This window comes from Saccostrea echinata, unplaced genomic scaffold (assembly GCF_033153115.1).
Source record: "Saccostrea echinata isolate AGI-Se365-2 ecotype Australia unplaced genomic scaffold, CSIRO_AGI_Sech_v1 ptg000001l, whole genome shotgun sequence".
NCBI classification, from domain to species: Eukaryota; Metazoa; Mollusca; class Bivalvia; order Ostreida; family Ostreidae; genus Saccostrea; species Saccostrea echinata.
The window spans coordinates 32,603,970-32,617,000 of record NW_026889750.1 but is presented as its reverse complement, the minus strand read 5'-3'; the positions used below and the strand labels follow the sequence as shown (position 1 = coordinate 32,617,000).

General features: G+C 33.1%; 1 protein-coding gene across 1 annotated transcript in view; it reads left to right on the top strand.

Moving 5' to 3' along the window:
• LOC133196872 (uncharacterized) overlaps positions 1-13,031 on the top strand; it is a 44,067-nt gene that overhangs the window by 22,636 nt on the left and 8,400 nt on the right. Inside the window, exons 22-26 of the mRNA XM_061332724.1 lie at positions 5,025-5,170; positions 5,407-5,586; positions 9,910-10,056; positions 10,215-10,406; positions 12,679-12,800. Coding sequence (XP_061188708.1) covers positions 5,025-5,170; positions 5,407-5,586; positions 9,910-10,056; positions 10,215-10,406; positions 12,679-12,800 — 787 coding nt within the window. The remainder of the gene's footprint in view (positions 1-5,024; positions 5,171-5,406; positions 5,587-9,909; positions 10,057-10,214; positions 10,407-12,678; positions 12,801-13,031) is intronic.

Here is a 13,031-nt window from a genome sequence, read left to right as displayed (position 1 = left end):
AGATATATTCACTCGATCCACATAATACAGAGTTGAAATAATATAAGATATGCTGATAACAAGCTATGTACTTTTGTCACAGTGTAAAAATAGGATGGCATAACGTAATAATGATTTGCCAAAACGTAACGGCAAATTCACATCACGTAATAGATTTCCGCCATCATGTAGCATATTGATGACATAATATAGTAAAGAATTGACCATATATGAACATTATTTTCAAATTCTGACTGCATATGATAAAGAAGTGATAGAAAGATAAATTCACATCATGTAATGCACTACTTACACCAAATAGTAAAGAGTTCACATAACGTAATGATAAGATGATACAATGAAACATGAAGATAACGAACAAGATTCAATCTCGAAAGTCCAATGAAACAATACAAATTTGGAGCAGAGCAAACCTCAAATTTTAGAGGTGGGATCAGGTGCCATGGAGGAGTGAGCATCCCCTTCCTACCGGTTACACCCGCTGTGTGCTCCTTGTCATGATAAAAAAACCCTGAAAAATCCGTAGACAATTCAGTGTATATATAATGGCCTAACAATAAGCATGAAAAACGTCAGTCAGCATTTGACTCAATGATAGGCTGTATGTGCTGACAAGGTCATTGTATCGACCATAAAACTTGCGAAATGATGATTTCAAACGAGACTGTTGATATCTTGTTTCATCAACTTGTTTGTCAATAGCTTGCCTCGTTTTAGAAATTTTTTGTACGTAGAGCATGCTCTTGCGTATCGAATCAACTGAGAGACATAAACCCCATATGCAGGTGAAAAGGGTATATTGCTACGTAAGTAAGGGAAGTTGACGATTGAAAAGTTTAAGTCATCACGTTTATCATAAAGCCTTGTTGTTATTTTTTTTTTTTTTTTGTATGTTGTTTAACGTCCCTCTCGAGAATTTTTCACTCATATGGAGACGCCACCACTTGCCGGTGGAGAGCTGCAAATTTTGTCCTATACTCGGCACTTACGGCCATTGAGCAGTGAGGGATCTTTTTCGTGCCAGCACCTACTGCGACACGGGACCTCGGTTTATACGGTCTCATCCGAAGGACCGGTCTCCACGTCCCACAGTGGGATTCGAACCCGCGACTTAAGGATCAGCTCCTTACTTCGCGACTCTAGAGCAGACGCTCTAACCACTGCGCCACGCGGGCGACCCTTGTTGTTAAGTTACCATTAAAGTCTTTTTCTAGTTAAATATCTAAATATGAAACAGATGTGTCAGAGTCTGTGGTATCTTTTATTTCAAGCTCACTGGGATATATGGAGTCGACATATGAATAGAAGTAACTATTGTTAATATAGGTATATTCAAAGCATTCATGGATTTTCAATGACAATTGATAGAGTTGACATAATATAATAGATATGTTGACATAAAATAAATGATCTTTTACATTAAGTTAAGAATTTTTGACTTGATGTAGCACTGAATCGAAATAAAGTGAACACATCATTACATCACGTAATGATCATTTCACATAACGTAATAAAGAGTTGAAAAAATGTTAAGATATCTTCACATCACATAATAAACTTTTGTTCTAATGCCAAGCTAAAGAATTGACTCAATGCAATGTAAGGTTGACACAATGCAATTAAAGTGTTCAGCTATAAGGCAGTGAAGGCGTTCCATAGAAAACGTTAACGTTTATGTTTAACGCTTCTGTACCAAATCGCACCGCTGAGGTCCGGTGGTTTTAAAAATACATAGAGGATATTCAATGTTTTGTAGTTGGATATGGAATTTATTTCACGAGTGGGACAGGGATTTTTGATATTTTCAAGAGTGCGAAGCATGAGTGAAAATACCAAAAAATTCTGTCTCACGAGTGAATCTCATTTGAAAATGTTGATTTATGGGGGTCAAAATTGACCCTTCTCATATTTAGTCATTTGAAAAAGCACCTCGCCTTGAAAATGCTAAAAGCAATCTTTCTAAGTTAGAATCTGACCAAACAAGTGATTTCACAATACATTTTATTATCTTCTTAATTACCACTTATTCAAAAGAAATCCAGAAATAAAAATCTTCATGGGCAGTATATTCGGGAGTGAAATGATTGTTGCCAACATATATACAATTGTTTTTATAAACATAACTTTATGACCTAAAATAACGAATTTTTAATAAATATTCTGAAATATTTCTTACATGAGTTAGTTTTGAATTCTTTCAACATAATAATTGTGTATATAATTGTTTTATTTAAAGAAATAACAGAAAATAAATAATACCTTACTGTAACAAAATATCAAAGTATTCATCATAAGTTTTAATGATTATAAGAATTTACACAAATAAAATTAGGAAAAATCGATTCTTGCTTACACGTTTTGATTACATGGACAATGCTGCGTTTATGCGTTTTATTGATTTTTAATTTTCTACTCATTTGAAGTATTTGCACATGCAATGAAATAGACACTTTGCTTTTCATTTAAACTTCTTCGTAATCTTATGTCTCGAAGGATTGCACTGACTATGGTTGAAAAGTGCTTCAAAGTTCAAAATTCTTCCCTTCGAAAGTTAAGCAAATAAACCAATCATGACAGATTTTTCCCTCGTGTTCGCAAAATTGAAAAGTTTGGTTTGTATTTAAAGTATATCACGAAGAAAATCGAACATACGTGTTAAAGGGGAAAAAAAACACGTAATGGTTTTAAAATAAATTCAAATTTCATTCTGAAAGAGATGAAGAAGGGTTTCCTTGTATGCTCTTTGCTGATAACTTGTGTAAGAGCGTTTCTACCTTCTAAAGAAAGTACAAATGGACGAGCAGACTATACTCACGCCAGCATCACTCAGATTGCGATCTACCAGGCTGTTGCTGATGTCATAGATAAAGTCATAGATCCAGGAAAATACAATTCTTCTAATCTTGATGACACTTTGCGTACCTTCTTTAGTAAGTAATAATGTTATTTAATTCACCGTAAATTCTTATTATCTTTTCTTTGTTTTTATTTGAAAACCTAGACGTTTTGGACAATGACTTCGCCAAGCGCCCCTGCATTAGAAGTGAATCAGGGGACCTAAAAACGGAAGTCTCGTGTCATTGGAAGCATTGTCTTCACTGCTACGTACAACTGAAAGACCCATGTATAGGTCAAAATGTGTACGAAAAAAAAATCTCCAATTAGACATAAAACAATATACAATCAATCAATTAATTTATTCAAAATTGCTAAAAATTAATTGAAGTACATTTATCTTAAAATCGGAAAATTCTTACTACAGTAAAAGCAACATAAAGAACAAATATCTACAAAAATATTTAAGAAAATTAAAATAGCATAATATTTCGTATTTACAAGCTTAAAAATTTTCAAAAATTTCGGATATTGCTCTCTATACTCTTTAAAAGTACAATAACTATAATAATCACGTCATAGTAAAATATTAACAGTATTAAAATACATGGTATATACTATATATATATATATATATATATATATATATATATATATATATATATATATATATATATATATATATATATATATATATATATATATATATATATTAATCAACAATTTTTAGTACAAACTTTAATATTTTAATTGACTATGAAACCTCGAAACTTTAATTTGATACTTAACCATAAAACTTTGATTTACTGTGTACTTTATTAGAACTCTCTTTTTTGAGATCTAGAGCGTAAGGACCGAATGTCTCTTAAATTCCACATCAAATATGATAACATTGGAAATATATTGAAATATTCAAGTAATACTCCTTTTTAATATAAAAAAGTGACCACTAAGGATTGGAAGTTATATAAAAAAAAATAACCACTTGAATTTCACAGTAAAAAATACTTTGATATTGTAGTAAATTTTGATACTTTGATATGATCTGAAGACAAAGTTACTGAAACAGTTTTTTTTTACTTCTAACCGTTGAGTAAATAGGTAATTAATTAATAGGTATAGGTATGACTTTTTACAAGATGATTTACAAGATTACCTTGTTTGTACGTTCATATTTTTAATCTCTAAAGTGTATTTATACATAATTATTATTCTTGTATTAGAATTGGCTACAATAAGTGTGTTTTAATAATTGCAAAAAATAACAGGTTTTTAAGATGTATAACCCTACTGTGACATACATCTCAATGCTTATGCATGTTTATAACTGTACATATAGGTTGTGTATTAGTTATTTGAGACAGAGACTGATATTGGAAATCCTTTGATAAAGATGTCTGTCAGTTTTTTTTAAAACATTATGTTTCTGCCTTCTACGTTTATTGATGATATCGAATTCAAGTTACTGTGTTAAGAAATAAAATATTTTTTTCATCCCAAAAGCACTCTAATGGAATATACTTTAAAGCTATATATGGCGTATCTGAGCTAAAAAAAAAAATAATAATAATAAAAACACGAGATGGAGTGTAGATAAACATGATATATGTTATTTACGTTCAAATTAAAAATTTCACCGATTTTGAACTTGAAAAACCTCATGTTTCCATAGTTAAATTGACTTTAAACTGTCTGTTAATTAAATGCGGAGTCGGTAAATAAATCGGTTATTGTTTTAAATTTCTAATATCTTTGAAACGTGATTGATTTCAATTGTGTGATTTACAGAAAAGTCCTATCTTTATATAAAGTAGTAAAACAAATAGAAAGATCTTTTTAATTTTAGTTAGTCTGAACTTATAAAAAATACGCCATATATGACTTTAATGAAAATTTCAGAAAACTGGAGAAATTGACATAAAAAGGAGTTCTAAACACAAACTCAACAAGTTCAAAATAAAAACCTTTCCTAGAAAGCACTCCTTTTTATTTTGGTAAAAATATTTTGCTTGTGGAAATTTTGGGGGGAAAAATTCCATAATGAATATTAGGAATCATCGCTTTTTGTGTACATTTTTGTGTCACTTCTTACTTAGAACGTTTGAGAAGTAGTTGATAAACAGAGGTTTACTCCTCTCTTCATTTCCTTTACAAAGAAATATACTTTATAAATTAATTTTAACTTTAAGTGACTTTTTATCTGTTCATATAGGCAATGACGAACTGGAGAATTTTGTCCAAACTGTCCAGTATATAGTTGATAAAAACAACATGGCCCAAAAGAACTACATGGACGATGCCGTCAGAACAATGAATTGCGAACAAATTGCTGCAGGTGGGTTAAACTGTATCAAAAATACAATGAAGCTTGAATTTGTTTATTCCAAAACTTCGCTCTATATTCTGTTTTTCATACAAATTTAGACACTTATAAAGTCTATTAAAAAAACTATATTTTTAGGTCCTTTAGTTTTCAGTTACTAATTTACATAGAATGAGTTCATATTTTGTCTTTCACAATGTCTTTTAATCAAACTCTCTTTCATTCTTATTTCTATATTTATTATAAAGGGCATCTGCTTCTTCAGTCCCTGAAAGAAAGCATAATTCATAAATCACAGGGAGCTAAAACAAACGGGGATGCCATAAGAGATTTGATTGGTCAATATCTCTTCACTATACAGGAGTTTTACAGCAATACCAATTGGGTAGAAATGTTCGGAAATCATGTTTGTAAGGAACTTGGTAAGTGCAACGTCAAATTCGATGCAATATACCTAATAACTGAGTGTTTGTTTACATGTTGGTGAAACCAAGGGATCACTCAATAAAAGAACATCAGGTCATAGATTTCAGATAAATAATGGGGGTCAGCAACTTTTATACAAACATTTTAATTTACCTGATCATTCAATTTTGTCAATGAAAGTTAGAATTCTGGAAAAGATTTACCACCACACAAATAGTCCATCACTGAGTACACCTTTTCGTAGAAAAGGAGAAGAATTTTGGATAAGAAAGCTAGGGACAGCCTTTCCCTATGGATGTAATGACAATGTCGATAGTGTTGGAAATCTTTCCAGTCCACAGTGTAACAATGTAAATGTGATGGGACTTTTTAACCATACACAGAGACGTAAGCGTAGTCATGGGCATCGGTCTGACAATCAACCTTTAATACACGATGTCTCTTTTGATTCATTACTACCTTACATAAATCAACAGTTAGGGTTACATCATATTCGCACCAAACTTTACTCTGTCCCTTTGAAACTTTGAAATAGTCTTCTTGAAAAGGTCAAGGAAAGTCCATTTTTTGATTCCTCGACACCAGAATATAGGCTCGGATCTGTAGTTATGGATATTGCCAATCATAGGCTTTTAAAACCCCCGCGTTTTACTGAAGAAAATGCAGCTAAAACAATCCGTTTTTTCCTTAAACTTCAATATGCCAACAAAGGAATTGACGCGGTTAATATAAGTAATATCCTTAATCACAAAAGGGTCCAGTCTTGTATTCCACCATATTTCAAGTTAAAGATTACACCTTGTATTTCCTACAAATATACATCGACTACGCAGGTAGGTTAAGGCTTCCCGTAGAATATCACAGTGCACTCTGTGCATTCACATCTCTGAACCACCAAAATATGACGTCATAATGGAAAATGACGTCAAGTCACTGCAAACTTGAGGTGTTATGACGGGGAGAGAGTCATGAACTTTACACTTTATTTCAAACTGCATGTAAAATGCTAGAGACCTATTGCAAAATTCACGGGTCGTTAAAGGTTTTTTAAGTATTATATGTCCGAATATTTTAAAAATACACTGCTTACCTACCCTTGATTAAAATTCAACATGTTCAAAATGCTCATGAAAAATATACTTTTGAAATGTACTCTGTTCTATACCCGTGGTTGGAGGTAGAATTTATTTTGTGTGTATAAACGAGTCTGGCGCAGGTGATTAATGAGGATTAATCTGAGAATTTTTGTGGAAATCTGTAAGAAGAGGTTGTTTTCTAACTTAATCTTACTTGGGAAAAATGTGTGTTGGCTTTGTTTTAATACAGATTACGATATTGTGTGGAAAATACCCTCAAATTTGTAGGTAAGTTGAATTTCTCAGGAAATATTTTGTTTCTAAGTAATACTATGACTTTTGCCAAGCACATCTCGGATACACAAGGATACGATGAGTTTATTTATATAACAAAATGTTGATAATTATTGTGTTAATCAGCTGCGCCGAAGCGATTTATATGGAACAATTCAAAAAAATATAAATGATCGTCACGTGATCAACAAAGTCATGTGATATCATAACAAATATGTTAATATATAGCCGAGGAAACCCTCTATATAAATTGGGAGTACTTAAGTTCAATACCTATAAATTAAAACTAGAACCAACCTCGCAATGACATATTATGTTTTGAGCGCATTTTAGAGCTTCGGGAAGCCTTAACTTAGCTGCGTATTGCTTCCAAACTTTTTAATTACAAGAAAACTTTACAGGGCCTGGATATCGAATATCTGAAACATAATCCTCCATCGTGTTCATGTTCTTCTTCGCCCTGTAACTATAGTCCTGCTGGATACGTTATTACTGGTGACGTAAATATAGTTAATAATGAGGATCTTAGATCACTAATTTTAAAAGGTCCTAAATTTAGGGAACCCAGATCCTTCAACTGGCGTAAGAATTTCATAAATATTATGGATTCTGTAGAGGACTACGCCAGGCGATGGGCCAGACATGAAAAAGAAGACCTTGACACTTTGTCAGAATGGATTAAATGTATCAGATGTATGATAAAATCGCGCATTAAAAGATTGAGAGGCAATATGAAAACCATCTATCCTTCTGTATTCAATAATCCAGAAGTGAAAAAAGAATTAGATAGATTACATGATCAGTACGTACTGGTCCCTGCTGACAAAGCAGGTAACAACATTGTCTTTGTTTGTAAGGCTCATTATATTAAATGTATTTTAGAGGAACTTGGATTTAATTCTACAAGTGGTAATCCAACTTATACTCATAGTTCCCTTTCTAAGGAAGAAATTCTTCAAAATCATATGTCAGTTTTGAATATTTTTAACATTCCAAACAACCAAAATGAATTTGAATTACCATATTTATATTGGATTCCGAAACTTCATAAAAATCCTTACAAACAAAGATACAAAGCGGGTTCCAGTAAATGTTCAACCAAGCCTCTATCTTTACTCCTCACTAAGATATTAACAGTGGTGAAGGAGAAACTTCAAGAGTACTGTGCAACAATATATTCGAGAAGTTGTGTAAATCAGGTGTGGATACTTTAAAATTCCAAGGAACTTTTGGAAAATTTGAAATCACAAGATTTTACCAAAATCAACAGCTTAAAATCTTACGACTTTTCAACTTTATACACAACCATTCCCCACGATAAATTAAAGTCCAGGCTTTTTGATATCATTGACAGCTGCTTTTTCAATAGAAATGGAACTCGTAAATATACTTACCTTGTCATTGGTCATTTGCAAAATTATTTTGTTAAAAAACATTCTGATTGTACACACAAGTACTCTGAAGTTGACATTAAAAAGATGCTTGAGTTTCTGATTGACAATATCTATGTGGTTTTTGGAGACCAGGTCTTCCAACAATCTATTGGAATTTCTATGGGTACCAATTGCGCCCCGTTATTAGCAGACCTTTTTTGTATTCATATGAAGCAGAATTTGTTCAAAATCTTGTACGTGAAAAGAAGAAAACACTTGCTGTGGCGTTCAACTCGACATTTAGATATATCGACGACGTATTGTCAATTAACAACGGCTATTTTCATTCTTATGTCGATACGATATATCCTAGTGAACTTGAGATAAAAGATACCATAGAGTCTGACACATCTGTTTCATATTTGGATATTTTACTTGAAAAAGACGTTAATGGTAATCTAACAACCAAGCTTTATGATAAACGTGATGACTTTAACTTTTCAATCGTCAACTTCCCTTACTTATGCAGCAATATACCTCTATCACCTGCATACGGGGTATATATCTCTCAGTTGATTCGATACGCAAGAGCATGCTCTACGTATGTACAATTTCTAAAACGAGGTAAATTATTGACAAATAAGTTGATGAAACAAGAATATTAGCTGTCTCGTTTAATGTCATCATTTCGTAATATCTATGGTCGATACAATGACCTTGTCAGCAAATACAATTTATCATTGAGTCAAATGCTGACTGACGTTTTTCATACTAATTGTTAGGCCATTATTTACACTCTGAATTGTCGACGGATTTTTCCGTTATTTCCCGAACATGACAAGGAGCACACGGCGGGCGTGACGGCTCGGCAGGGGATGCTCACTCCTCCATGGCACCTGATCCCACCTCTGATGTTTGGAGGTCCGTGTTTGCTCTGCTCCTATTTTGTATTGTATAATGAACTTTGAGCTTGAATACTGTTCGTTATCTCCATATATTTCATGTTATGAAAATTATTTCCAGGCGTTCCTGGTGAGTCACTTCCTGTGAGGGTTTCTGGCCCGGAAGAAGTCACTTGTGTCAACTGTAACTACTCAAACAATGGGTAAGGAATGCATTATCCTCAAATCCATTCTATATATTTTCAGCTCATCGTTACATTGTTCTTGTGAATGTCAGAAAAGAGGATACATTTGAATTATTACAAGACATAGGTGTAATATTGTAACATTTTGAAACAATCGAACTTTTACCATCCTTTTCTTATTTCCTTTAAAAGATATGACGGAATTTCATGTTCTGACAACATAAAACTAAATAGACAGCTGCTCACCAGTGGTTACACAAGTTATCAAGAGATTGATAAACCGATCGGTATCACAATCTTTTTTTTTAAACAAAATTTTTGTTGTGTTCTATGATTGAAGCGCCTACATTCAAAGTATATTGTTAAAGGTAATTTACAAATATGATACTTATATCTGAAGTAAAAAGACATTTTCATTTATTTTCCGAATGAAATGAATTCTTTATTATTATTTAGGACCATTCCCATCTGGCATGGGGAAATGTAGTCACGGAGGCCCACTTGATAATAGTAAAGCGATTCCAGGCAATAGTGGTATAAATAAGGAGACATCAAGCCCTGAATTATCTCCTCATTATTATCTACATCAACAGGCTGGCGAAGACGCAACACAGGCTACAATTGACTTTCTTGTTGGACATGGTATATGATCAAAGCACATCTAAATTTGGGGAATTTCACTGCTTTGAAGTTTAAAAATAACATTGATCAAGGAATAAAAATCAGCAACAAAGAAACTAATTTCATGTTGTTTTAAAAAATAACTGAACAAGGAAGAGTCTTGTCCTGTTTTATTTCAGACACTGGACTTTTATCCATCCTCGGATTAGACACATTCAGAGAACTGATGGGTATGAATTACAGAAACCCGTGCTATGACTGCCTTGCATCTGGACTCTCTGTTGTATTTCACGATACAGGCTGCATAAGTGAGGATATAAAGATGGCAAGTCAGCAAAGGTTTGATGCCGTCAACCAGACACTAATTCGTGGTGCATATTCAATGTTCAACTACACATTTACAGCGTATAATCATTCAGGTCTTAATTTTTTTTTTCTTCAAGTAAAAAAATGTTTTAAAGATTTATGGTAAATAAGTATTATTTAGTTACATTTGCTGATTGTGTTTCTCTCTGTCAGAGATTGATTCTGATTCTGCATTATACTTTTAGCCCTGATTGTAAGACGAACGACAAATGAAACAGAAATGAAGCAATGGCTGCGTGCAACGGGTGCTCATAGAGGAGGCAATTGTTCGAAAATGGCCCTGGAGGGCTTTGTTGATGGTATTTGAGTTATATAATATAACTATGAAGGACTTTGTTTCATTGTTGTAGGAAATTCATGAGTATTCAAATGTACCGTATAAGTAGAAATTTTAGCAATGATTAAATTTTGGCATTTTTAACGAGGGTGTTGAGATCGCTAAAATTGAATATCGCTAACAATTCATTCTGCATTGGAGGTTACCGTTGTCTTTCTAGAAATCATTATATCGCTAACATTACTTTTTGCTAAAAAGATAAATAAAACTTAATTTTAAGGACGAATCGCTGAATTTGCGGTATATAGGAGATAAGTATTGTTGTAAGTTTGTAACGTACTCCAGTTTTTTCTATGTCCATTTCCTATGAATTGTCTATGAAACAGCATATATTAAAAAACTCTGCACGAGAAGAAGAAAACACTTGCAGTCGACTTCAGCTCCACATTTCGATATATCGACGACGTTCTAGCAATTAACAAAAGTTATTTCCATTCATGATCATATGTTGACTCTATATATTCCAGTGAATTCGAAATAAAATACTATACATACTATATAGAGTCTGCCACTGTCTCATATTTGGATGTTTTACTGACTTTAGGCGATAAGGAACAACTAAAATGTATGACAAACGGGATGACTTCAGCTTTTCCATCCTCAACTTTTCTTATTTTTGTAGTAATATTCCGCAATCACATGCATATGGTGTTTTTGTCTCCCAACTTATATGATACTCAAATGCATGCTCCGAGTTACGATCAATTTTTAAACCGAGGCAGTTTACTGACAGATAAGGTGATGTTACAGGGATTTCAATTAAATACATTCATTTAAATACAGAATTTTGTGAATTCTATGGTCGTTATATTGACCTTGTAAGCAAATATAACCTTTCATCTTACGTCGTATTTTGGTTGACATGTTTCATACCACTTGTTAGGCCTTTGTTTCTATGTTAAATTTCACTTCCGTCTACCTGATCAATACATGGGGCTGTCGGCGGGTGTGACCAGTCAACATGGTATATTTACTCCTCCTAGGCACCTGATTCCAACTCTGGAATTTCCAGGGGTCCGTGTTTTACCTGTTTGCAGATTTGTTTTGTTTGTAGATTATTTTTAGACTGATCACTGTTCTTGATCTTCAACTTTTTATAAGCACTCAAGATCACCAACCCAGGGTCCTGTCTCTTCTTCTTCACGGACGTCGGGGCAAAATACGATATCAGGTCGCACAAGGTTATTGATTTGATCAGAAGCAAAAGTATAAGGGTTGTGTTTTTCCTACGAGGAAAAAGTGATAGAAGAAAATTTCGACGTCCTCTCAACGTTCCCGGGGATTTGCAATGTATTTCCAATAAAGTTCCAGAAATGAAAGGTAATTGTACTTTGTAGGATCAGTCATCTTAAGATTCCTCGAATGTATATGAATTTTAACTATTACAAGCATGTCAGTAAGGTTTTTTCCCCTTAATATATAGTTTGAATTACCTTGGTAAATAAATTAAGTACAAAATGTGAACATTAGAAATATTGATGATCATTTGTAACATGAGTTTGGAGTTTTGTCATACATGGGCAAAATAAATGTTTAATTTTCATGGTATTGCCTTTTTACTCTATATTTACCTGTAAAAAAAACATGAAGAAAACATCAGATTAATAGGAGTATCTCAGTTAAGCATTCTGGTCGGATTTTTATCTGTAACAACATCTTTACCATAGAACACCTAAAGTATTAGTGAAAGTAAAAGATACATCGTTCACCTTGTGGGATTGGGCCTCAGCCCTCACGACGTTACGTCGTGTTAACTCGCAAAACAAGAAAAGGACGAGTGCTGCTGAAAATATACATGTATATGCCTTTACCTGAACAACCTTACCAGAAGGATTGGAATATCGTTTGCAACGATTATCTTAAAATGTTTTCTTTCCATTGCAAGATGATTTGTGTTTTAAGTTGACGGTGACCTGACATTTTTCTTTTAATTTGATTAGAGCGCAATAGACGAGGTTTTGGAGGTATAGATTTGTTTGAAAAAATAGCGTCAGCAACTGGTGGACAAATTGTTCATACGTCATCATCTTCGCTGGGAAGCATCTTGGGAGCTTTTGTCACGGTCAGTGTCTCTATCAATTTGTTTCAATAAATTAAGTAACGACATTTTTCTCTTTGAATCTTCTCTGCTACCTTTGGCTACCATTAAAGATAAGGTTTTATTAAACATAGACAACTATATACTAATAAAGACAATATTTTTTCAACAAATCAAAATGCTAAACGCATACTATATATGGAGATAATGGAAACATACAAGGGCGTACGACGAAAGGTACAAGTCAAAGTCGAT